This window comes from Pogoniulus pusillus, chromosome Z (assembly GCF_015220805.1).
Source record: "Pogoniulus pusillus isolate bPogPus1 chromosome Z, bPogPus1.pri, whole genome shotgun sequence".
Taxonomy (NCBI): domain Eukaryota; kingdom Metazoa; phylum Chordata; class Aves; order Piciformes; family Lybiidae; genus Pogoniulus; species Pogoniulus pusillus.
In genome coordinates, this window is record NC_087309.1 from 27,234,526 (window position 1) to 27,261,122 (window position 26,597).

Genomic DNA, 26,597 nt, shown 5'->3' on the forward strand with positions numbered 1-26,597 from the left:
GTCCATCAGACAGCTGCAGATAGAACAGACATTTTGAGAACTAGCCAGCACAGTATCTGAGTTTTGCTGGCTTGTCACCATTTTACATGCTAACACATTTTACAGTGAATTGTACAGTTAAAAACATACATTGATTACTCAGAGATCAAACGCCAAGAACAGTTATGGCTTCTAAAGGGAAAGTCAGACATGTTGGGAACATATTTACAGTTTTCAATCCTTGAAGCACTGAGGCAGATTTGTCTTTCTTCCACGTTTCCCATTATGGCCCAGTCCTTCACTTCTGATGCTTCTCAGATGCTCAGGGCTTTGTGATGCTCACGGCCTGAAACAAAATCTCCCCCACTCTAACACCTAGCATACACTTGGATTTCCCTTATTCTAAAAAGCACTTAAGTACAATTGCTTGTTTATTTTTTTAACAACATGCAAAAAACCACAGGGATGCCCAGCTGCCTCACCCACATTGGACAGGATGATAAGAAAACATAAAATAATTATAGTAGTCTAGGAGGCAAGGTTTGGGAGATGCAGGTTATTGGCTTGATTTACAAGCATTGGACCTGGTACTTTTTTCTATTCAGCCAAATGCAAACACTGTGTTGGCTTCAAAGGGAGCAGACTTGAATCCTACCTTGAACATGTTGGTGTCACTGATGAAGTCCACACGTGCATTCAAAAGCAGGCAGAAAAACTCTCTTCTCAAGGCATGTGATTCACATACACAGAGTCAGGTGCAGAGAGCTCATGATTTTGTATAGAGATTTACACTACTGTGATGAAATGCTTTGCATAAATGAGTTTGAAAAGATGAAAATTGTCAAAAACCTGGATGTAAAGTGACAGTCACATTTCTGCTTCCAGGTAAGTTTGTTCTTCATGCACACCATTAAAACCACAGTATTGACACTGCATCCTATCTACAATATGTTAAAAAATTGTGTCTGAAATAACTGACTAAGAAACAAGAGGTTGCTTCTCCTGCCCACGACCACGGTCTGTTTCTGGAGGCCTGCTCTAAAGTACACTCAATTTTTTCCCAGACTTGGCTAAGTTTTGGAAAAAAGTCCTAAAGCCTCAGCTCCCTCTAGAACTTCCCAGGGAATCTGGCCCTCAGGAATTGCTGAATTTTGCCCTTTTCTTCTTTTCTTCTTCATGTACCTGTATAAGCTCCGAAGTTCCCTGCACTCTCAGGTGCAAGCAAGATACACAGGAGGAAAGGACCATTTCAGAATTCTCCATTTTCACTACCCAAGTTTGTCCTCTATGCAGTTAGAGCATTAGTAACAAGCAAAGAATCCTCAGAAGACTAAAAAGGAGAAATTCCCTTTTACTCCCTGTCTCAATTGGACCTCAGTTTCCCTTATGTGCAAACCAGAGATTGCTCCCTCCTGTCACAAAAAGCTCAGCACAGGCAGGGCACTTACATACTTGCATCACTACCAGTGTTTTTGACTTCAAGGTCTGAGCAAAATTTCTACTGATTTGCCAACCCCCCCACAGAATGGACTATTTTTAGAGCTGATTTCCTTCCACCTACTACATCTAGCCATCGATTCAAGGCCAGGTTGGATGGGCCAGTGGAAGGTGTCCTTACCCGCACCAGGGGAGTTGGAACAAGATGATCTTTAAGGTCCCTTTCAACCCAAACCATTCTCTGATGCTATGATCCCAAGTGAATACTATTTTTAATTAATTATCACAGAAGCAGCTTTTGTCAGGGACCAGAGGAACTACTCCTAACCACTGCAAGCTGTGAAGTCTGCTAAGTTATTCCACAGCACTAAAGGGTCTGGACCAGAGCTGTGCTTGTGATCCCCTCCATTTACTTCACACTGCTTTTGCAGATGATCACAGTGTGTCCCCTTCCTGAGATGGCAGCAGGAGAAGCTGCCACAGCATGGCTCTCCCTTGCAGTTGTGAGCTGGTGTAGACAAATCTGTTGCAATCACAGGAAATAATGCTAAAATATTTTATTGGCTCTATTGCTGTTTTACCCATTCTGTCCAACAGCAAAGTCAGACTTCATAAACCGAAAGCAGGCAGCTAAACTATTTTGACTAAATACCTCCTCCCCTGTGATGAAAGCACTGGCAGATTCATAAGCCTCTTTTGTTGATCTGACAATAAATGAGAAGCAGTCCTACTTATGAACTTGCACTGCCAGCGTATGCAGATCTCAGGAACTTCTTTGGAGATTCTCCTACATATGAGAGCTGGGTATTAAATCATAGTATTATAATTTTCCCTCTCATTGTCTCAGATTTCATATCCTCAGCAATGGAACTGGGATTACAGCTTGAGCTCAGGATGTGGTACCAGACAGATGACAACGTTTTTCCTTGGGCAGATCAGCTTTTTCTATCAGAGGATTTCTCTGGAGTTTGGAACCTTTATGGTGGAAAGAACATGATGCTACTTGCACCATCTGTGCAGAAAACACATTTGGCTCCCTGACAGTCACTTTTTATCACTTGGGTATCCCATTATTCAAAGAAGTTTAAGATTGGACTTTTGGAGCTTCAACCACATGAGAGAAGGGAAAACAAAACAGTCTCAAACTCAGAATCACAGAATCATAGAATCATAGAATCAACCAGGTTGGAAGAGACCTCCAAGATCATCCACTCCAACCTATCACCCAGCCCTAGCCAGTCAACTAGACCATGGCACTGAGTGCCTCATCCAGTCTTTTCTTGAAGACCCCCAGGGACGGTGCCTCCACCACCTCCCTGGGCAGCCCATTCCAATGGGAAATCACTCTCTCTGTGAAAAACTTCTTCCTAACATCCAGCCTATACCTACCCTGGCACAACTTGAGACTGTGTCCCCTTGTTTTATTGCTGGTTACCTGGGAGAAGAGGCCAACCCCCACCTGGCTACAATGCCCCTTCAGGTAGTTGTAGACAGTAATAAGATCACCCCTGAGCCTCCACTTCTCCAGGCTAAACAGGCCCAGCTCCCTCAACCTCTCCTCATAGGATTTGTGTTCCAGGCCCATCAACAGCTTTGTTGCCCTTCTCTGGACACCTTCCAGCACCTCAACATCTCTCTTGAATTGAGGGGCCCAGAACTGGACACAGTACTCAAGGTGTGGCCTGACCAGTGCTGAGTACAGGGGAAGAATAACCTCCCTTGTCCTACTGGCCACACTGTTCCTGATGCAGGCCAGGATGCCATTGGCTCTCTTGGCCACCTGGGCACACTGCTGGCTCATCTTCAGCTTACTATCTATCAGTACCCCCAGGTCCCTTTCCTCCTGGCTGCTCTCCAGACACTCAGTCCCCAGCCTGTAGCACTGCTTGGGGTTATTGTGGCCGAAGTGCAGAACCCTGCACTTGGCCTTGTTAAATCTCATCCCATTGGCCTCTGCCCACCCATCCAGCCTGTCCAGGTCCCTCTGCAGGGCTGTCCTACCTTCCAACAGATCAACACCTGCTCCTAGCTTGGTGTCATCTGCAAACTTACTGATGCTGGACTCAATGCCCTCGTCCAGATCATCAATAAAGATATTGAACAGGACTGGGCCCAGCACTGATCCTTGGGGAACACCACTTGTGATATTCAAAGAGCATTTTCTTATGCTCTGTACACAAAACAATGATGGCAGAAAACAAGGGGGCTCCTTCTTCATGCAACAGCCCTTCAGTCAGACAAGCAGAAGCTTAGGCTTGCCAATGCTGCCTCACCCACCCACCCTGTGACAGTGCACTGGTAAGTGACCTCTGCATAGACAGTCTCCTGGGCAGTATTCACTTTCTAGCCATGGAGAACAGAGAAGCAGGCAGGGTCCATGCTCTTGCTCCTGTAAGACACCAACATGCTATTTCCACTTGGCACTATAGATGCTGTGGTATAGTAGAGAAATATGATTTTTCAGTGCCTAGTGGACAGTAAGGAGGCCAAAATGTATCTTCTGGGGGAAAAAAAAAAAAAAGCTTCTGCATATGGCATTTGTGACAAATGCCATCATTTTTCAATCATTTTTTGAGCAATACTCAAAAAATGAACCAGAAAGTAAACACGTTGAAACATGCATTTCATCTCAAAGAATACTTTATATATATATTTCTTTATTTTTCTGGCTTGTAAGTTGCTGCTCATACCTAACTGCATACCTATGTATTTCTTCACAGACATGCCTGGGCCTGTTTTTGCAGTCCCTATATAAATAAAATACTCACCCACTCTAGTGGGAGCTCTTTTCAGGTAAGTATGGCAAGATTGGGCCTTTGGTGCCTATGTGCAAGTATCCTGCACACACTTTTTAAAATCATTAAAAAAATATAGTAGCTATTGATGTGTAACCAATTAAAGTCTAAACACAGCAAAACTGCACTTATTACTGGTGGATTTACTTTGCTGATTTCTAGGAAGCAAACAAGGGAAAGGAAATGTCTGTGATGCTGGAGTTACAGCTGAATTGTCATTACAGTTTTGCTTTTCCTTTTTTCCTATCCAAAAAGTCCAAAAGGATTTTTTGCAATTAAAAAAAAGAGGGATTTGCACTATTTCTTTCCAACACATGGGTGCTTCTCAAGTGCCTTCCCTTCTTTTTTGAAGTACCTTGCAGAACATATCAGACTCCTTTCAGTTGCTTTTGTTCACTTCAATCATCACACAGTAAGGAAACACTCTTTACTAAAGAAGGTAACCTTAGCAAAGCAGCAGCAGCAGCAAAGCAATACTGAAGTCACTACCAGTCCCATACTCAGGCACAATAAGGAGCAAGGGCTCTAGGTACTGGCTTCAGCATCATTCCTGTTATCATAAAGCTTAATGCACAGCAAGATAGCCAACCCATAGGGTCACTTTGCTCTCTAAATAGCACTTTCATTACAGCACTTCATTATCAAAGCCCTTTGCACACAAATTTACAAAACACAGCACAGACAAAGATCTCTTTTGCATATTAAGTCAAGGAAACCATTTCATCTGCAGGGTCATTCTTAGTGTGCTGTGTATTTCACAGCTAGCTGATAGAAGGAGGTGCTCATTAACACACAGTACAAGTCTAAGACCAAAAGCACAACAACACAAATGTATAAAGCTTAAGCATAGGTCCTTCACCTACCCCTGACTCTGACACCTTTGTCAGGCAAGTGAGTGGCTTTTAAAGTAGTCAGACCTCTAGAGTCTTGTGTAAAGTTAAGGAAATACACTCACATACCACCCAGATCCCTGCTGGTCAGCAGGAACTTTTGAAATGGAGACCACAGTGCTTCACTTCTTTTTAAATCAGTTCATCTACAGTATGAGCAACTTTTACAGCTCTCAGCATAGCGCAGAGGCTTTTAAAAGAAGCTTTGTGCATTCATGCATTACAAAATCAAATTCCAAGTTCACATTTGGATTTAAACTCACACAAGAGAAAAAAAAATAGGCAAAAGTAAGTATCCCTCACCTAAAACTATCATTCCAAATCCTTGATCAAGATCTGGTAACCTAAGACAAGACATGACACTGGACAACAGTCCAAGTGCTTTAGACAAAGAACTTAAATGAGAAACTCTGTTCATTTAACTATGCCAGCAAAATGAAACAGCAAACCCCTCCCTCCTGTATATGCAGCCATGACAACAGGAAAGGGCACATATCAGCAGCCTAGTACATCATGCCTCAGCAGTCAAAACAAACTCCAGCAATATGTGGCATATTTTCTGCACCAGGATCTTGCCAATTTAACTGTATCAGGCAAAAGATTAAGCTTGGCATAACTAACAGAGTTATATTGTCAACCTTTATAAGAATACACCAGCCCTTTCACTATCCTAACACTCTAAACACACAAAAAAGTCACATTAAGACATTTGACATCTTGAGATGCATAATTTTAAATGAAGACTCATAATCGAGTATACAAAGTATATCCACTGCATTTTAACTTAATTTTCAGCCACTATTCAACACGGGTACCTGAAAGTATTTAACTCACCCTGCACAACAGTGAATCAACCTTCAGATACTCTTACAAAGTCTTTACTGAAAATCAAAGAGGAAATGCTTTTTCCTAGGTTATGCTGTGACATTTTAAACCAAAAATTCAAGTCAGAAAACATAACTACTCTGAGTAGTACTCTACTGAGTTAGGGTAAAGCTTGCAGAAGTGTGAAGGAACATGCTTCCTCTACAAGGACTCCAATCTGAAGCTGAGATGGTCATTGCTGGAAGAAGCACACACATTGCTCATGTGTAAGCTAGAAGGAAAGCATTACAGACAATGGGAAGAGAATGTAATCAGCAGAGGAAGCTAGATAGATAAGACAAGGGAAAGAAGAGTGAAGAAACTCTAAAACAACTGCTAACCATGACCAACACAAGTACTTGTTGCTGTGAATGAGAGTTTAACATTCTTTTCTAGCCTGGCTGAAAAACTTCATAAAGTGATCTGATTTATTACTATCACATCTGTTTGCTGTTTTTCACTAGTACTTTGTAACATTACAGAAAGAACACCTCAAGATATATATTTCCTCTTAAATCTATAATGCTAAAGAGTATTTCAAAACCCCAAATGCCAGAGAAGACTGCTTTCAATAAAACCTGGCAATGACCCAAGAAACCTATGTAAAATCATACACTCTATGCTAAAATTATCCAACAATGACTCTTCTCAAAAATTTGATGCTCTTCTTCACAGCGAAATTGTAACTCTATTAATGTGCTCTGTTTGTCACTAAACCTATTGGAAATGTGCTTCTTATCTGACTTGCTTTCTAGGGCAGTGTATACCCTGGGACAGAGGAATTTTGTTTCTCCTGCACTGTTTCAGATCCAACTCTGCTATCAGGAAAGATGCTGGTATCCTAGATCCTATGAGATGCAATGCCTTGAGGAAATTTATATCAAACAATTATTGCATAATCTTAGGATGTAATAAAACCCCCAACATCATATACAGGCATCGAGTTCCTGTTACACTTTTGTGTTAGAGAAAGTAGTGTCCCTGCTAACAGCAGCTGCAGGTCCCTGTATGGACCCGCAGGATCCCCTTGCTGTGCATGTGCAGGAAGTTGAAGATTTCTGAGGGCATAGCATGAAAACCAGGGCGAGGTTTCACATTGTCATAGTAGTGGTGAGTTATAAAAATCCCTGAGGGGTTCATGGGGAAGGCCCAAAAGCCAAAAAGGTGGACCTCTTGACAGAGCTCCAGGGCAGCAGTCACCAAGATCAACCCAGTGCTAATCCGCTTGGCCCGCACCCCAAGGCCAAGCCAGTAGCGTGAGACATTGATGAGATACTGGGGATGAAAGTAATAAACAGCTTGCTGAGATTCAAAATCATCCAGGACATATTTGACCCGGATGGAGACATCTGTATTGCGAGTGTTGTAAAAAGCTGGCAGCAGCACAGAAGCGTTCTCATAGACCTGGAGCACATCGTAGAAGGGTTTCCTCCATTTCTCCAGCTTATGAAACCTGAAGGGAAAAGGATTGCAAATGATGGTCAGCACAGGACAGACTCAGGCTGCACTCAGCAGACAAGAAAGCTCCAATGAGTTTTTACTGAAACATTTCTGATGCAGAGGTAATTTAAATGTGTTTCAATTAAGAAGAGGAATTATGTGTAGATTTGCATCTAAGCCACCAGTATGAAAGGTAGGGCAGAAAGGCAGGCAATAAAAAGTGTAATCCAATCATTAAACCATGAGCAAAGTTTGTAGATCATGTCTCACTTCTCATTTTATAATGAGAAGTGTCGCATTTTTCCAAGGTTTTGTCAGCTGCACAATGCACTATGCAGTATAGAAATGCATGAAACAAGTAGAATACACCAAAGCAGAGCAATTATCAAACTCCACCATTTGAAAGAAATCCATAATGCAAGCAAATGACTCTACGTCATTTCAACAGCAAGGAGGCAAGTGGCCTCTTGAACTGGGGGATGGGGTCGGGGAGCGGTGTGTTGCCCTGGAAATTCATGAGGAATTAGTTCAGGACCTGCTGAGCCACCTGGACACCCACAAGTCCATGGGACCAGATGGGATCCATCCCAGGGTGCTGAGAGAGCTGGCAGCTGAGCTGGCCAAGCCGCTCTCCATCATTTTCCAGCAGTCCTGGCTCACCGGAGAGGTCCCAGGAGACTGGAAAATGGCCAACGTGGTCCCCATCTACAAGAAGGGTTGGATGGAGGAACCTGGGAACTACAGACCTGTCAGCCTGACCTCAGTGCCAGGGAAACTGATGGAGCAGGTTATCCTGGGGGTGATAAGAGTGCACTTGAGGGATGGCAAAGAGCTCAGGTCCAGCCAACATGGATTTAGGAAGGGCAGATCCTGCCTCTCCAACCTGATCTCCTTCTATGATCAGGTGACCCGCTTGGTGGATGTGGGGAGGCCTGTGGATGTGGTCTATCTGGACTTCAGCAAGGCCTTTGACACTGTCCCCCACAGCAAACTGCTGGCTAAGCTGTCAGCCCAAGGCTTGGATGGCAACACTCTGTGCTGGGTTAGGAACTGGCTGGAGGGCCGGACCCAGAGAGTGGTGGTGAATGGTGCCACATCCAGCTGGCAGCCAGTCACTAGTGGTGTCCCTCAGGGATCTGTGCTGGGCCCCATCCTCTTTAACATCTTCATAGATGATCTGGATGAGGGCATCGAGTCAGTCATCAGCAAGTCTGCAGATGATACCAAGCTGGGGGCAGATGTGGCTGGGTTGGAGGGCAGAAGGACTCTGCAGCAGGACCTTGACCGCCTGGACAGATGGGCAGAGTCCAATGGGATGGGGTTCAATAGCTCCAAGTGCAGGGTGCTGCACTTTGGCCACAACAACCCCATACAGAGATACAGGCTGGGGTCGGAGTGGCTGGAGAGCAGCCAGACAGAGAGGGATCTGGGGGTGCTGATTGATACCCACCTGAACATGAGCCAGCAGTGTGCCCAGGTGGCCAAGAGAGCCAGTGGCATCCTGGCCTGCATCAGGAATGGTGTGGTCAGCAGGAGCAGGGAGGTCATTCTGCCCCTGTACTCTGCACTGGTTAGACCACACCTTGAGTACTGTGTTCAGTTCTGGGCCCCCCAGTTTAAAAGGGACGTTGAGATGCTTGAGTGTGTCCAGAGAAGGGTGACGAGGCTGGTGAGAGGCCTTGAGCACAGCCCTACGAGGAGAGGCTGAGGGAGCTGGGATTGTTTAGCCTGGAGAAGAGGAGGCTCAGGAGTGATCTTATTGTTGTCTACAACTACCTGAGGGGTGGTTGTGGCCAGGAGGAGATTGCTCTCTTCTCTCAGGTGGCCAGCACCAGAAGGAGAGGACACAGCCTCAAGCTATGGCAGGGGAAATTTAGGCTTGTGGTGAGGAGAAAGTTCTTCACTGAGAGAGTCATTGGACACTGGAATGGGCTGCCCGGGGAGGTGGTGGAGTCGCCGTCCCTGGGGCAGTTCAAGGCAAGATTGGACGTGGCACTTGGTGCCATGGTCTAGCCTTGAGCTCTGTGGTAAAGGGTTGGACTTGATGATCTATGAGGTCTCTTCCAACCTTGGTGATACTGTGATACTGTGATACTGTGATATGCTAGTTGAGAGAAGAAATACATTCCCTCAGCAAGAAAAGAAAGCACTAACTAGCCCCATGGCCTGGCAAGGCAGTGTTAAAGCATTAGCAGATTTTAAATTAAAATCAACTACTCAATCCTAAGCATAAATTTTAACTAGTATTTTTTTAAAATATGACAATTATTTAAGCATATGTCAGTTGTTCACTTAAGCCTTTAGGGAAGGACCCAGTTGTTTTCACCTTGAATGTTTCTAAGACATTTGCCCAGGGCTTGCCAGGGAACAAGACTTCCAGGCTCCATTGTTAAGGTTTTAGATCACTGCCTTCCCACTTTCTGTCACCACAGGTTTACAAGCTGTTATTGATTCCATATACTGAATTTCAATTCAGAAATAAATATATGTTTCACAGTGTCAGTTTAAAGTAGTACTGGGAGGAAAAAAAAACTCTGTAGTAGTTAGAATTAAGTGAAAGGTGGATTTTGAAAAGTAATAGAGATGGAAACACAAAAAAAACCCAGAAATGATGTCTCACCTCTCAGTAATTATACTGGGATTGACTGTAACAACATCTGTCTTTACTCCAACATCTGTGAAGTATTTCTCAGATATAGGTGGCAAATTACATCTATAAAGGAAAGAAATTGGGAAGAAAGTTAAACAATTCCTTGCACCTTTTCAGGTCTAGTAAGTAGAAGTGATGTAAGCATTAATTCCAAGCAACAAAAACAAACTGAGAATTTAAAATTGTATGAAACATGTTGATGCCCTAACTACACACTGAAGTCATGACCTCTTAAGGTCACACACACTGGAATAGGTTGCTCAGAGAGGTTGTAGAGGTGCTCAACACCTCCCTGGAGGTGTTCAAGGCCAGGTTGGACGAGGCCTTGAGCTACCTGTTCCAGTGGGAGATTTCCCTGCCTATGATAGGGGCTTGAAACTAGAATATCTTTTATGTGCCTTCCAACCTAAATCAATCTGTGATTCTATGAATACTGCTGTGCCTAAATCCCAAACATCTCTGTATTTCTGAAGATGAAGGCTGAAGAGGAGAGAGCTACGAAGGTACTCAGGGCAATCAACGCCCAATGTTTTCCTAGTGATACAGTCTGATTAATTTCTCAGTCACAGGGAGAAAGCTAGGCAGGGAACAGAAAAATGCATAAAAGTCCTTCAAAGTCCTTCTCAGACTCAGGAGGTTCACATCTGCTCCCCAAAGTCCTTCTTTATCAGGTCAGAGAATTTTTTTAGCCACCTCATCCTTCTTCTGGGAAATGTCATTTCCAGAACTTTTCTGTGCTGGGTCATGTAATGCCCTTCTGAAGTCCTCTAGCACCAGGAATTGCACATAGCACCGGGACACTGTGCCTATTACTGGAAAACGTTTTCAAATGCTCAGCTTCAGTATTTTGGAACAGTAAGCTCCCACCAGGATTAAGAAAAACGAATTTGTTGAAGGGACAATTCCTTATAAAAACGATACCATCTGCACAAACTGTGCCTTTGTCCTAAGACTCCAAAAATTTATCCCCACAAAGAGAGCAGTGCCATTTCCAACTGCACTTAATGCTCCATCATAGATCTCTCCTGTGGCCAGTAGATGGAGATAGACAATAACTACTAGTAAACACAGTTCATCTCCGCATACTTAAGTGCTCTGTCGCACTGCAATTAACTGCTATCACGATTTATTTAACAAAAAGCACTGGTTGTATTCTGCTGGCCGCAAGCTTCCCAACAATATAACATTTTCCCAGGTGTCCTGAAGGTATCACTGCATGTTAGCAGGCCTCCACAGGCAGTTTTTTAAATATTTTAAAGAATTATAATTTTGGTGATTCCTAACAGTTTGGTGAACTGGCATAAGACCAGAAAGCAGATCTGACCTTATGTACAAGCTTTACTTTGAATCTGGTGTCAGCAGACCTTAAATGCTAGCATGTATTCTTGCATAACTCTGGTCCCCCACACTTTGGAGATGGTGAACCACAGATTCTTTTTAGGCAAGTGATAATATATTTACTCATAGAATCAGAGAATCAGCCAGGTTGGAAGAGACCTCCAAGATCATCCACTCCAATCTAGCACCCAGCCGTGTCCAATCAACTAGACCATGGCACTAAGTGCCTCATCCAGGCTTTCCTTGAACACCTCCAGGGACAGTGACTCCACCACCTCCCTGGGCAGCCCATTCCAAAGGCAAATCACTCTCTCTGGCAACAACTTCCTCCTAACATCCAGCCTATACCTACCCTGGCACAACTTGAGACTGTGTCCCCTTGTTTCACTGCTGGTTGCCTGGCAGAAGAGGCCACCCCCCACCTGGATACAGCCCCCTTTCATATAGCTGTAGAGACCAGTATGGTCTACCCTGAGCCTCCTCTTCTCCAGGCTAAACAACCCCAGCTCCCTCAACCTCTCCTCATAGGGTTTGTGTTCCAGGCCCCTCACCAGCTTTGTTGCCCTTCTCTGGACACCTTCCAGCACCTCAACATCTCTCTTGAATTGAGGGGCCCAGAACTGGACACAGCACTCAAGGTGTGGCCTGACCAGTGCTGAGTACAGGGCAAGAATAATCTCCCTTGTCCTACTGGCCACACTGTTCCTGATGCAGGCCAGGATGCCATTGGCTCTCTTGGCCACCTGGGCATACTACTGGCTCATCTTCAGCCTACTATCTATCAGTACCCCCAGGTCCCTTTCCTCTTGGCTGCTTTCCAGCCACTCTGTCCCCAGCCTGTAATCTGCTTGGGGTTGTTGTGACCAAAGTGTAGAACCCTGCACTTGGCCTTGTTAAATCTCATCCCATTGGCCTCTGCCCACCCATCCAGCCTGTCTAGGTCCCTCTGCAGGGCTCTCCTATCTTCCAATAGATCTGTACCTGCTCCTAGCTTGGTGTCATCTGCAAACTTACTGATTCTGGACTCAATCCCCTTGTCCAGATCATCAATAAAGATATTGAACAGGACTGGGCCCATATTTTGGTTCTATTTAATTAATTACTGCTAACAAACTCAAGCCAGTTTCTAAGTTCTATAGTGATCTTATCCACTCTTTTCAATAAGCTTTGGTACAATTCAAAGAGGAGTAACAGTGATAAAAAAGGTAACACTACTGGAAGTCCTTACACATACATGATGACCTTTTCTGCCACTCAACAGCTTCTCATCGCCACATGTAGCACGTACTGCTCCTTTCTACCATACTGTCAGCTGTGAGTCAACACAATAGAAGGGAATCTACAAGAATTATTTAATGTATATGGGGTACACTAGGCTTTATGAAGTAAATTTATGAAGCCTGGACTGCTTAAAAAATTAAAACTAAGATAACACTTTTCTGTAAGCAGTTACAAGAGGCAGACACAAGGGTCTGAAAACAACAAACAGTGGACATTTTATTTCTCACTTGATGCCAAATTAAATTAAGAATGCAATGACCCACAATCCAAGCTAATCTTTGGTGGTATGAAATCAGAGGAGTTAATTGATTTATGCACAGTAATTCCAAACTGACAGTAGTCTACCCAAGATCAGAAAGTAGGCCAACAAAAGCAAAAAGATTTTATTTTTTAAAGAACAGGTCATAGATCTGTGAGCCAGCTGTCATATGCCATGACCCAGGCAAAGAGCTTAACAGGATTTAGTGAGGGATCAGTCATGCATATGAATAATAAAAAAACTTTCATATACATATTAAGGATAATAAAAATGCTGCCAAACTCTATTATCCAGAGATAATAGACAGGCTCCATAGATGGGGCATCCCCATCTATGCAAAACCTGGATAACTCCAATTATGGTGGGTGGCACAATAAGAAGGTGTCTCAAAGTTATTCAGGTGACTCTACACACCCTGGACTCTTCAGCACTGATTGCTGTAACTCCCCTTATCAGGCATTGAACTCTGCATCACTTTGAAACACAACTCCAAGGCAGATGAGCTGAGCAGCATGGGGCTACTAACATGTCGCCTGGTGGCTGTCACACCACACAGGCTGTAGTCCTGGTTCAGAACTGCCCCAGAAAATCATGGCCATGTTCACAGAGCACTGCTTATGGGCTAATGTTCAGGAACAGATATATCCACAACCTGAGTGGCAGCAGACATCCTGAAAGAGGGCATTAAAATTTCTCAATAAGTCAAGAAGAAGTTCTTCACAGAGAGAGTGATTTCCCATTGGAATGGGCTGCCCAGGGAGGTGGTGGAGGCACCGTCCCTGGGGGTCTTCAAGAAAAGACTGGATGAGGCACTCAGTGCCATGGTCTAGTTGACTGGCTAGGGCTGGGTGATAGGTTGGACTCGATGATCTTGGAGGTCTCTTCCAACCTGGTTGATTCTATGATTCTATGATTCAATGATTAACAACCTCAAGTTAGAGAGCAATAATTTGTCAAAGTTGTTTGGTATCGTAATATTAAATGTAGTGATTCTATAGAAACGTCTGACTGTGGTACACTGGAACATAAGCCATGGACAGGCGAGAGTGCACGAGCTCAGTAAGTGCTGAGTTGAGATAAAATGGAAGGTTGGAACAACCTTAGAGAATGGTGCAACAAATATAAACAAATGTAAAGCTGGAGCCTGTGGTTTTCGCCTATCTCTGCTGACTTAGGTTGCTTAGACACAATGTATGTGTTTGTCCCGGGTTTGGGCTGATCCCTCCCCTGGGAAGAAAATTCACAACACAAACCCCTATGTCTGAACTAGAGGATTAGCTCAAACGGCCACAGTGTTGTTGAGAGAATGAGATGAATGTCTACGCTAATAAGTATGTAATTTCTAACGCAAGTACGTGTAACCAATTACAGTTTGGTACAATTTGTAGCCTTCTGATGGAAAGCACATAACCCCAGGCTTGGGGTACAATAAACTGGAACTTTAAGCATTGCCCTGTCTCTTTTTCTTCTGATGCCCATGGTATCCAGCCCGTGGCACAAAGCATAGTATTAAAATAAGTAATATACAAGGAGGTGTTTTTAACTAAACATTGCCTTTTGTGCAAGAGCAAGCTTCCTACAGCCAGGTAGGCAAATCTCAAGTTTCTGTGTGAGAGAGCTTTGCAATCCTTTGCATGTCACTAAAAGGGGGAGAAAGAAAACAGGTGCTGTGATGATTACCGAAAGACAAAGTCTGCGCTGTCAATCTCCCGTCCGCATCTGCTGTTCTTCAGAATTCCTCCATTCCCAACCACTGCACATTTCTTAAACTGAGAGCGGTGGTACGGCATATCCTGCAACATCATGTCAAGGAAACAGTTAAATAGCCTAAAACACGGAGGCAACAAGTCTCTTTTTTCATTTTCTTCTCTTTCTTTGTGCAACTGCATCTTGCTGCAGATGCACTAATCATAGAAAGTCGACATAGGCTCTGGCCTGCAGTATTCCCAAGGTGTACATAAATGGATGCAATTGTTTCCTGCACAATTAGAGATAGTATGGGCAACGACTCAGAGGGAAAGAAAAAGCAATAGCATGGTTTTGTGCAGACTGAGCAATAGAAGTAGTAATTTTAGAAACCTGCTTTCCCTTCAGATTTCCACGAGGGCATGAACCATAAAATAAGCATACCTAGGCACTGCCTTCTGAGCTGCTTGCAAACTGCTCGCTCCCTGATATCCTGCTTTTGAGAAGTCTGCATATGTAGTTCCAGAGCAGCTAGCAAAATTCACAAAGCCTCTCCCAAGTTAGACAGCTGTAGCTTTTCAGCAGAATTTAGCTCAAACGGAAGTGCTTGTCGCCATGATTATACTAATAGTTCTAATTGTTATTAGTTAGCACTTGTACTATCAGCAGTGCCTAGAGCCTTTGGGCAGGCACGCTTTTGGACTTGTGTAGAACACCTTTTCTCTCATCTTTAGGCAAAATTATGTCTTCTATTGCAGATGTGGACATGTTGCTGAGGCCAGAGAGAGAAAGACACATCTCCAGCAGCAGAACTGGGCCATTAGGGTGAGAGGGTTGTGATTCAGAACTGAGCCACACTACACCTTATGAATATGTAAAGACGTGCTTATATAAGCATGAGAGTGCTCGTTTTGATACATACATATTTTATCAAGAGTTTCATACTGTAGACTACAGAGAGATGCAAAAGTGGCATGACATTTCTAGGTAATTAGTCTCAGGATTTTTCCACAGCACTCCTAAGTTTTGAGGCAAAAGGGCATCCAATCACACCTGTCTGAGAAAACCAGTAGCTGCCTTAACAGAGAGGCAATAGAGTTGTCTGTGTTCATCCAGCAATCTCTTAACATAAAATGCCTCTTCAGTCCTGAAAGAGCGATCCCGAGCCAGGTCTCCACACTCAGTGCAATGCTCTGGCCTTTATAGTGTTGCTCATGTGCTTTTAACCCTTCATCTTCTACATTTGTCATTCGGATCCTTTCTCCTAGGCAGAGGGTGGCTTTGGCCACGTAGGTGCTGCCCAGTGAATTCCAAAGGCACTTTGGCACATGCTGTCCTAAAGGCTGTTGCATAAATGCAACAGCAGCTACAGGACACTCCTAGCAAACATGTAAGTGTCCAGTCTGTCATGCACTCATTCACACAATCAGGCAGGATTGTGATGATTACACTCCTGGACTTGGATGTACCAATTCATTTCGTGTCTGCAGATGTCAAAGTGCTTTTTCTGGACCTGAACCTTTCCCTTGCTCCACCCTAACTGCTCCTGTGCACATTTAGATAACAGCACAACCTTATCTCTTAGTAGTCCTCAGAAGGCAAACCAACTAAATGCAATGAGAGCCTTAAGGCCAGCTCTAATGATATACATCTAAGTACGTGAGTATTTTTCTGACTTTCTGAAAGGGATAAATTTCAGTTACTCCCTTCAAATATGTCACTTTAAATTCCAAGTGTGCTCCATGACAAATCAGCAGTCACATAAGCCCATTTTTGCACATCAGGCACACATTCCCAGCACTGGGAATTTCCTACTGGTTATACCTTTGAATGCTTCTCAGGTCAAAGATTATCTGTTGAAAAGGTTTTGAATAATCACTGTGATGAGTATGTTTTTAAATTGTGTAGCCTGTTCACACATAAGCTGCAAACATAAGCTGCAACTGAGTAGGTTCAGACTAGATTGCAAGAGTGGTCAGGCATTGGAATGGGCTGCCCAGGGAGGTAGTTGAGTCACCAACCCTACTTGTGTACAAATTTATTTGGATATGGTGCTTGGAAATATGGTTTAGGGTGAACCTTGTAGAGTAGGGTTTATCAGTTGGACTCGGTGATCCTAAAGGTCTTTTCCAACCTGAATGTTTCTGTGCTAAATAATCATAAAAATAGTCATTGTGAGCATGAATTATAAAATAATCATGCCCTAAAAATACAGGCACGCCCCAAATGTTGGATTTATTGTATGTGAGAATTGTATTTTTATAAAGTTATGATCAGCAAGTGACTCTTATTCAGCTTTCCTAAATTATTTCATTAGCCATTTTGTTGCTAGGTCAGTAATATTCCACAGGGGAAAAAATACATGTATTGCATTCTACAGCTGATTACCAGCAGACAACAGATAATCAGCTGAAATATGCTGTCAAAATAAAATTCTCAAAGTATAACCCACTAAGATTATAGAAATATCCAACAGCAAGGAGCTAAATGCTGGGCTACAGGATAGTATCCAAGGCAGAGAGAACAGCAAAGTTGATTCTGCAAATGGGCAGAGGTACATGGTACCTTTGGAAACATTTTGAAGATTTCTTGGTTGATATGGAAGATTCCACTAGTATCCACTTCATATTTCAGTTTAGTTCCCAAGGGAGTATTTTTCTGTGTGGTGAACAGAAAGGCAGGGGCATTGCAACACCTTGACAAAGTAGACCTGTAGAATGAAAGACACAGAAGTAAGATCCAGGAGCTAATAGCATGCTTTAGGATTTGCAATTACTGCTGGACTTCAGCAAAGCCTTTGGCACTGTCTGCCATAGCAAACTCCTGGCCAAGCTGGCAGCCCATGGCTTGGGCAGGGACACTCTGTGATGGGTTAGGAACTGGCTGAATGGCCAAGCCCAGTGAGTGGTGGTGAATGGTGCCACATTCAGCTGGCAGTCAGTCACTAGTGGTGCACCCCAGGGACCAGTGCTGGGCTCAGTCCTGTTTAATATCTTCATTGATGATCCTGATGAAGGGACTGAGTCCAGCATCAGTAAGTCTGCAGATGACATCAAGCTGGGAGCATGTGTTGATCTGCTAGAGGATAGGAGGGCCCTGCAGAGGGACCTGGACAGGCTAGATAGATGGGGAGACTCCAACACCATTAAGTTTTAACAAGGCCAAGTGCTAGATTCTGTAGTTTGGCCACAGTAACCCCAAGGAGCACTACAGGCTGGAGATAGAGTGGCTGAGAGCAGCCAGGCAGAGAGGGACCCGAGGGTACTCGTTGACAGCTAACTGAACATGAGCCAGCAGTGTGCCCAGGTGGCCAAGAAGGCCAATGGCATCCTGGCCTGTATCAGGAATAGTATGGCTAGCAAGACCAGGGAAGTCATTCTGCCCCTGTACTCAGCACTGGTTATGCTATACCTTGAGTACTGTGTCCAGTTCTGGGCCTCGCAAATTTGAGATGTTGAGGTAATTGAATGTGTCCAGAGTAGGGCAACAAGGCTGGCGAGGGGGCTGGAGCACAGCTCTACAAGGAGTGGCTAAGGGAGCTGGGGTTGTTCAGCCTGGAGAAGAGAAGGCTCAGGGGAGACCTTACTGCTCTCTACAACTATCTGAAAGGAGGTGGTAACCAGGCAGGGGTTGGTCTCTTCTCCCAGGCACCCAGTGACAGAACAAGAGGACACAATCTCAAACTGCTCCAGGGCAGGTTTAGGCTGGTCATTAGGAAAAAATTCTTCATGGAAAGAGTGATTGCCCATTGGAATGGGCTGCCTGGTGGTGGAGTCACCATCCCTAGAGGTGTTTAAAGGGAGGCTGGATGAGGCACTCAGTGCCACGGTTTAATTAATTAGAAAGGTTAGGTGAAAGGTTGGACTCACTGATCCCAGAGGTCTCTTCCAACCTGGTTAATTCTGTCATTCTGTGGTTTACCAGGAAAAAGAATTTTTTTTTCTAGTAGGAGGGGTAAAATGGTGGTTTATTGGATTTTCCTTTAGAAAATTTAACATTTGGTAAGATTTTCCTCGATTGAAGAACTTCAGGTAAAACAAAATAAAACAAAGAAACAAAGAAAGAAGAAAAAAAGTGAACAAATGTACCTGTCTCTTCTAGCCTGCATGTGTAGATTCTGTGCTGCTCCAGACCTCAAAACTGGGCTTCTGCCCCCAGCACCCTGAGGAAACTATCTTAATGTATTAGTCCTTCTTTGCTTTAGAGGTCTTTCACTTTTTCATAAATTACTTTTTCATCACTAAGGAGGAAACTTGGAGGTTGAAGTATTCTTCCGTGCATGTGGAAGCTTGGCAGGGCAGGGACTTAAACACTGCGATCCTTAAAGACACTAGTCCACTCACCAAACTGCTGTGGAGCACAGAGAAACTACCAACAAAAAAAATAAAGATCTTAGTTCTGCTTTTGACCTATGCAACCTGGAATATGATGTGGCCCCAACAGATGGGTGCCAGGCAGACTTACAATGGCTACAACATCAGAAACTCAGACAAACAGAGGAAATTTGGTTTGTGCCTGCGATAAAATGGCAGGTATTCTAATATAAACAAGAAGAACAGGTTTGAAATCTCAAAAATGAGGTTCACAGCATGAGAGAAAAAAAAATATTCAGCTCTGATCCCCCTACCATAAATTTCATACAAAATTTAAATGGGAAAATCAGTTTTCCAAATAAGGGCCTATTTATTTCTTCGCTCCCACATTTCCCTAAATGATTTTGTCCTTTCACTGATGGAACTGGAAGCTTCACCTTACTCTTACTTCAGAGTCAGATTTTCTTCTCAGTAAATGCATCTTAACGCCTTGAATGAAAAATGCGTATCATGGCAAATGCACAAACACAAACAAAGCCAAACTGCCCTCAACCAACCTAGATTAAAGACCTTACCTCTGGGGTATGTGACCTCATTATGACTTGGAAGAATAAACTAGTCTTCAGTATTGGCTTTAGTACAAGCACCAGAAAGAAATGCATTATTCTAGAAACACTTTACTGTTTTACTATTTCAACTGACTTATCCACAGCGATATAATTTGATTAGATCAATGCACCAATAGAGACTGAGTAAGTCAATGAATAATTTCTAATAACAAAATCATTGATCACAAGGTAGTGGGATGGAACTGTGTCATTTGAGATATGAAAAAAAAAAATTCTTTGTTAGTTTTGCATTAAGTAATTAAAACTATGTTTTCTTTAATCTAATGTCGACCTGATTTTCCAGAAGCATGTTACTTACTATAAATGTCTGATACGTGATGGAGAAAGACAGACAAAGAAATAGCTTTCCTTAATCTCCAGCTATAAAAGCAAGTGTGAATTTTATGCTCACTCTCTCATTGCTGGTTAAGCACCTGCCATTTAACTTCTGGTTCATAGAATCAACCAGGTTGGAAGAGACCTCCAAGATCATCCACTCCAACCTAGCACCCAGTCCTAGCCAGTCAACTAGACCATGGCACTAAGTGCCTCACCCAGTCTTTTCTTGAAGACCTCCAGGGACAGTGACTCCACCACCTCCCTGGGCAGCCCATTCCAATGGCAAATCACTCTCTGTGAAGAACTTCCTCCTAACATCCAGCCTATATTTTCCCTAGCACAACTTGAGACTGTGTCCCCTTGTTCTGTTGCTGGTTGCCTGGGAGAAGAGGCCACCCCCGACCTGGCTACAACCTCCCTTCAGGTAGCTGTAGACAGCAATGAGGTCACCCCTGAGCCTCCTCTTCTCCCCATCTCAGATGATAGTCTGGGACAGGCAAAGTGCAAAGTCCCATAGGCCACTGTTGTCAGAATACTCATTTTTAGCCTCTCATTAGTCTATTTCCAAACTCAGGCTCTGGTCTGCTTTTAAGGAAGTACAGTTTCCTCACACATTCACACATTGAAGTCTTTGTCTCATAAGACAAAACCAAAACATATCTAGTTTTTCCATAACTAGCATGATTACTGTTTCTGGAACATTCTAGGTGCCAGAGGGGGTTTCTTCATCACTAATGCAGGTATAGCAAGTGGACAGGAAACTTTAACCTCTTTGCTTTCTCAATGCACTGCCTAGAGTAGAGAGTGGGGTCTTCATTGAATGTGCTAGTTTTGGTGGCCTGTGAAAGAGTGAGGGTGATTCTGAAAGTCTTTAGATAGCCCTTTGTTATTGATCCCTGCTCTGCAATCACATCCATACTTCAATGTGCTCTTTGCACTTTGGGCATAGTCATCTGTTCTTTTACTGCAAGCAACCTCCTGGAGGCACTACTGAGGCAGAAGAATAGTGAAGAGGTGATTTCGTCCAACCAGCATGGCTTCACCAAGGGCACCTGCCTGACAAACCTGGTGGCCTTCTATCAACAGGTCACAACATTCACAGATGAGGGGCAAGCAACTGATGTCATTTACCTGGACCTGAGCAAGGCCTTTGACACTGTCCCACACCACATCCTGGTCTCCAAGCTGGTGACACATGGGTTTGATGGGTGGACCACGAGATGGATAAAGAACTGGCTTGATGGCTGCATCCAAGGAGTGGCTGTCAATGGCTCCATGTCCAAGTGGAGGCCAGTGACAAGTGGAGTCCCTCAGGGATCAGTCCTGACATCAGTCTTGTTCAACATCTTTGTTAGTGACGTGGACAGAGGCACTGAGTGCACTCTCTGTAAGTTTGCAGATGACACCAAGCCATGTGGTGCAGCAGACATGATGGAGGGAAGGGATCGATCCAGAGGGACATGGACAGGCTGGAGAGGTGGGCACAAGTCCCTCTTGTGGCCAGCAAGTCGAGGGAGGTGGTTCTCTCCATCTACTCCACTCTGGTGAGACCTCACCTGGAGTACTGCATTCAGTTTTGGAGCCCCCATTAGAAAAGGAATGTGGACATGCTGGAGTGTGTCCAGAGAAGGGCCACAAGGATGATCAGAGGGCTGGAGCACCTCTCCTATGAGGACAGACTGAAAGAGATGGGGCTGTTGAATCTGGAGAAGAGGAGGATCCGAAGTAATCTTAGTGTGGCCTTTCAGTATCTGAAGGGGGCCTACAAGAAAGCTGGGGAGGGACTTTTCAGGATATCAGGGAGTGACAGGACCCGGGGGAAAGGAGCAAAGCTGGAGGTGGGTATGAGAGTGGTGAGAGCCTGGAATGGGTTGCCCAGGGAGGTGGTTGAGGCCCCATCCCTGGAGGTGTTTAGGGCCAGGCTGGATGAGGCTGTGGGCAGCCTGCTCTAGGGTAGGGTGTCCCTGGGCATGGCAGGGTGGGTTGGAACTAGACGATCCTTGCAGTCTCTTCCAAACCTGACTGATTCTATGATCTTTAAGATAAGTGATCTTATTACTGTCTACAACTATCTGAAGGGAGGCTGTAGCCAGGTGGGGGTTAATGTCTTCTCCCATCCAACCAGCAACAGAACAAGAAGAACAAGGGGACACAGTCTCAAGTTGTGCCAGGGGAGATATAGGCTGGAATTTGGGAGGAAGTTCTTCAGAGAGAGAAGAATTCCACACACAGAATTCCAATTTGCCATTGGAATGGGCTGCCCAGGGAGGTGGTGGAGTCACCGTTCCTGGAGCTTTTCAAGCAAAGCCTGGATGAGGCACTTAGTGCCATGGTCTAGTTGATTGGATAGGGCTGGGTGACAGGTTGGACTGGATGATCTTGCAGATCTCTTCTAACCTGGATGATTCTATGATTCTATGATAATCCCCTATGGCTCATCTTCAAAATGGCTTCTGATCATTGCCTATCAAACAATTCTAGAAAACAATATCCTACAAAAATGACACATGGTGAAGCTCATATTGGAAGAAGTGCTATAAGCCTGAGAGAAACTGCTGTTTTTAAAGATACTAATGACTAACTCAGCACATGCCTTCTCACATTCTCACAGCAGCTATTTCCTGGAATCATGCAAGAGAATTTGGATGAAAACTTTGGTCCCTCAGTCTAAATAACAGCTCTGAATCATGAAATGTCTTGTGTTGGGATAAACCTCAAGGATCATCTATTTCCAACCCCCCTGCCCGAGGCCAGGGCACCTTCCACTAGATGACCAGAAGTGCCAGTGACTTACAGACTTAACTAGTCCATATTCCACTTACTCTGAAATTATATTTTTATTCTAGACCTACTCAAATATATATCAATATGTGGCCCTTGAATGTATCAGTACACAATAATCAAATATTGTTTTGGCCTCGTGGTACTATTACATTCACAGGACCAATTTTAGAAGTTGTACCTTGAAAGCATCATGGAGAACCTTCAACAAGATGAAGTCACAGGAAGGAAGACAGAGCACCACAGAAACAAACTACAGAGGTCTCCAGAGACCAGAAGAGGTATCTAGATAGTCAAGCAGTACTAGTTAAGAAGCCATTAAAAAAAAAGGAAGTCGTAAGAAAGGTCTGACAGAAAGGTCTCACATCACAGAAAAAATCCAGTTTCAGCATCTTGTAGGCCAAATTTGCAGTGTCAGCAACAATATTACCATTTTACACCAGCAAAGAGTTGGGTTAATGTGCTAGATGTAATCCTTAAATCTTGGCTCCATCCTCACTTCTGCCTGAATCACATCTAGAAGTCTTCCCCACACCTTCCCTACCTTTCTTTGATAGATTGTTCCACATGCAAGAAGAGCTTCCTTTCACTATTGCTGGGGGCATTTTTAAGGTAGAAAAAAGGCCACACTTACTCAAAAGCACAGTACTCCAACAGCATTAGTGCTCAAGTGCTTACTCTTGCTGCCCATGTGAAGGTATGACCTCTGTATAGGAAGCTAAACTCAAACTAAATTAAATCTTACTCAGGATGTGGACCATTCTTACTTGAACAAATTAGCTTCTGTGACATTCATCTCCCATTTGCACATCTGTAGGCTCTTCCATCTGTCAAACAATTCAGTTTGCTTCACCCTAAAAGACAGAAAAAAAAAAGATAAAAAGAAAAAATTCCACTTTATTTACAAGGGCTTAATTTCCTAATACAGCTGCAGCCAGTGTACCATGCAGCGGGCTTCTGATAAGGCAAGCCAATCAGTCTAGACAGTGCAAACTTTATCATTTGTATTTGTTTTTGCTCACATACAGCAATTCCAAGCTGCGTATACACAGGTACTGATAGAGCTCTTCAGATATTTGTGACAGATTTCTACTCCCTGATAGGCATTCTCAATTTCTTCAGTATAAAAAATGTAATACTGAGCAAGAAGCATCTTCTGCATCAGTCACTCCACTGTCTGCTGAGAAGCTAGTGAGTGTCTGGCAGCTAGAATCGCTCTAGGGGAAAAGTGGCAAAGTTGCACCCAGAAGAATGGTCCAGCAGACAGAGCACTGCAAAAGAGAATGTTTAAGATAATTTGGCCAACTGCTACATCATTTGGGTGATACTATCTTATTTCATGAGATCCTATAGAACAGTAGCACTGGTAAAACCATTTTATAAACAGCAAGTGTACAGATGCGGGGATAAGCACCCATGACAGTGAGTGGACATGAAAATCTCTTTACATAAGAATGTCTCCTTCCTCCTTTGTTAATAAATACACTTTTAGTTATATATATAAAAAATAGTCTCCTATTTCTACTACACTGATACAGGATGACACATTTTGATGATACCAATCCTGGTCACTTTTATCTCTCTCTGTATTTGGACAACAGAGACAATGAAGGCCTTGCAAATATCTGGAGCTAGGGATATGCAAGTATCTAGAGCTATGTCATAATCTGATTAAGGAATTTTGAAGTCTGAGATTTATTTGAGAATGATAGGTCTTAATGAGTTCACTTCAGGCATGAAGAGTTTTAATGTTTGAATAAAGGAAAGACTTTTAAGATAATTATATATTTAAGGTAAGTAGAACTTAGGATTTCCAAGGCTGTGGAAGTTAGAGGAAGGAATTAGGTCATATTGTACTTTCTATATCCCACCAGGCTGCATTAACTTGGAAATGTGCCATCACCATAAGGGCTGACTTAGGAAACGTAGCACATTAAAAGCAAGCACATCAGAAGAGCCCAGCATAAAAGTGCTTGGTGTCAAATGGCATCTATCATAAGAGTAAGGCAAACTCTCTCCAGCCGAGCAGGAGTCCACTATCTTCTATGTGCCATGTGATAAGATGAAAGGAAATGTGAAGTTCTCTGTACCATCTGATAAGTATGCAGAAAAGCAATTTAAAACTCCCCATCTTCAGCAGAACATTGACAGAAGTGTGACATTCTCACCCCTTCTGTTTATTTTTAAGCACTGCAAGTCAGCAAGCAGTGCAAAGCTGTTACTCGTGTATCCTTCATCCAGTACCAAACAGAGAAGACAAGGACACAATCTACATCTTCTGTGCATAAAGTCAGCAAGGGAGATGTTTGAAATCATGGAGCAACAAACCCTGTTTTCTGTAGCCTTGATTGCATAATGCTCTGCACATGTATAGCTACACTTCCAACAAGAGGTTCTCAGTGAGATTTAAAGATCTCAATAAACCCTATGGATTGTTGCCAAAATTACTAAACACTGGTTTTAGGCACAGTAGGAGATTAGGCATAATCTAAGCACCTAAATTCAGAGCAATGCTAAAAATGCAAAACGTGCTCTGTCAAAAGAGTTCCATTGACAGCCTCACTTTATTAAACTGTTATGATTTCACATCTTTCTTGAGTCCTTTGGTTCCAATTACAGGTAACTTTACATTTTGTCACAACCATGCTTGCATAATTTTTACTGAATGTTATTAAGTTGTGAAACCCAATGTTAACTGAGCAGGTCAAAAATATTAATGGGCTCAAAAAAGATCTAAATAAATAGAAAGATCTGTTGTCCTCTCTAAGTACTCAGCAAGTCCCCACATCAGTATTTGATATCAGGAAGGACTGCTCTTCTGCTTCGTCTCTTAGATTTCACTACTCACTGCTGTCAAAGACAAAGCCTTAAGCTATATGGACATGAGCTGTGAGTCAGGTTGGCTGTTCTTAGTCTTCAATTCCCTGGAATACAGTATCATAAATACTGTTACAAACAGTACTTAATTTCAAACAGTGATACTAGACCTGGCCATGACGCCTCAATGTGCACGAAATGCAGCCATTGTTTTCAAGTGGTCCTCAAATGAAATTCAAATGTCAGTACTTGCATGTAGAAGAGAATACCAGGAATTGGATCCCTATTGGTGGGATCTCTTGAGCTTTGCATATTTTGACAATTCCATTGTAAGTCATGATTTTCATCCTGTCTGAAAATTGACCTTTTTTAGCAAGTGTTCATTCATACTTACATAGACAGAACCTTCACCTCAATGATGTCCTGCCGTAATTCCAGGCATTTGGTTGAGTTGTATTCCAAAGGCCCTTCATAAAACTCAAAATACCTGAAGAACAACAAGAAGAAAAAGATTCTAAATAAGGCTTAGACTAGAATAGGCTTAAACATCAATAGAACTTTGCCTAACCTTGTCATCTATGATTTATACCTAGCATGAGGCTGTACTGCCTGGCCCTTTGGCAAGCTATTACTTCACAGGAAAACACAGATGCCATTGCTGATTCTAGAAAAATCAGCCATGTTCAACTTGTCCACTCATAAAAGAATTCATCTATCCTGTAATCACCAACAGGGCCAACTACCTTTTCCAGCAGTCAGCACATGGCAACTCCACCTGAAAGCCAGGAGAAAAGCACTGATCACTTGAGAAACACTGTTTCCATCCTTTGGGTGTCTGAATGTTCTGAAAGTTTAAAAAATAGGTCCTTAGCTTTTAGGTGAAAAGTGCTGGAGGTTGCATCTTCTCTGTAGAGACTGCTACATAGCTCTCTGAAATTGAGTTTGTTGTTGGGATTTACTCTTCTGGTATATTTGGAGAGCAAAAGAAGCTGCTTGCCTTTTTTTTTTTTTTTCTCAAAAAATTTCACGTGGTTTTGTGAATTAAAGGATTTTAGTGTCTAGATGCATCACAAATGATAGTGCCATTTTTGATTAAAATATAGACACAAATATTTACTTT

At 43.3% G+C, this 26,597-nt stretch overlaps 1 protein-coding gene across 2 annotated transcripts in view; it reads right to left on the minus strand.

The window, feature by feature from the left end:
• Positions 1 to 3,559: 3,559 nt before the first annotated feature.
• The window catches only part of ST8SIA5 (ST8 alpha-N-acetyl-neuraminide alpha-2,8-sialyltransferase 5), a 55,928-nt gene continuing 32,890 nt past the window's right edge, over positions 3,560 to 26,597 (minus strand). For both annotated transcript variants that reach the window (XM_064140125.1, XM_064140127.1), the window contains 6 exons: positions 25,872 to 25,964; positions 23,428 to 23,514; positions 17,185 to 17,329; positions 14,614 to 14,726; positions 10,026 to 10,118; positions 3,560 to 7,418 (listed from right to left, as the gene is read on the minus strand). In XM_064140125.1, the coding sequence (XP_063996195.1) occupies positions 6,950 to 7,418; positions 10,026 to 10,118; positions 14,614 to 14,726; positions 17,185 to 17,329; positions 23,428 to 23,514; positions 25,872 to 25,964 (1,000 nt within the window). In that variant the 3' untranslated portion in view covers positions 3,560 to 6,949. The remainder of the gene's footprint in view (positions 7,419 to 10,025; positions 10,119 to 14,613; positions 14,727 to 17,184; positions 17,330 to 23,427; positions 23,515 to 25,871; positions 25,965 to 26,597) is intronic.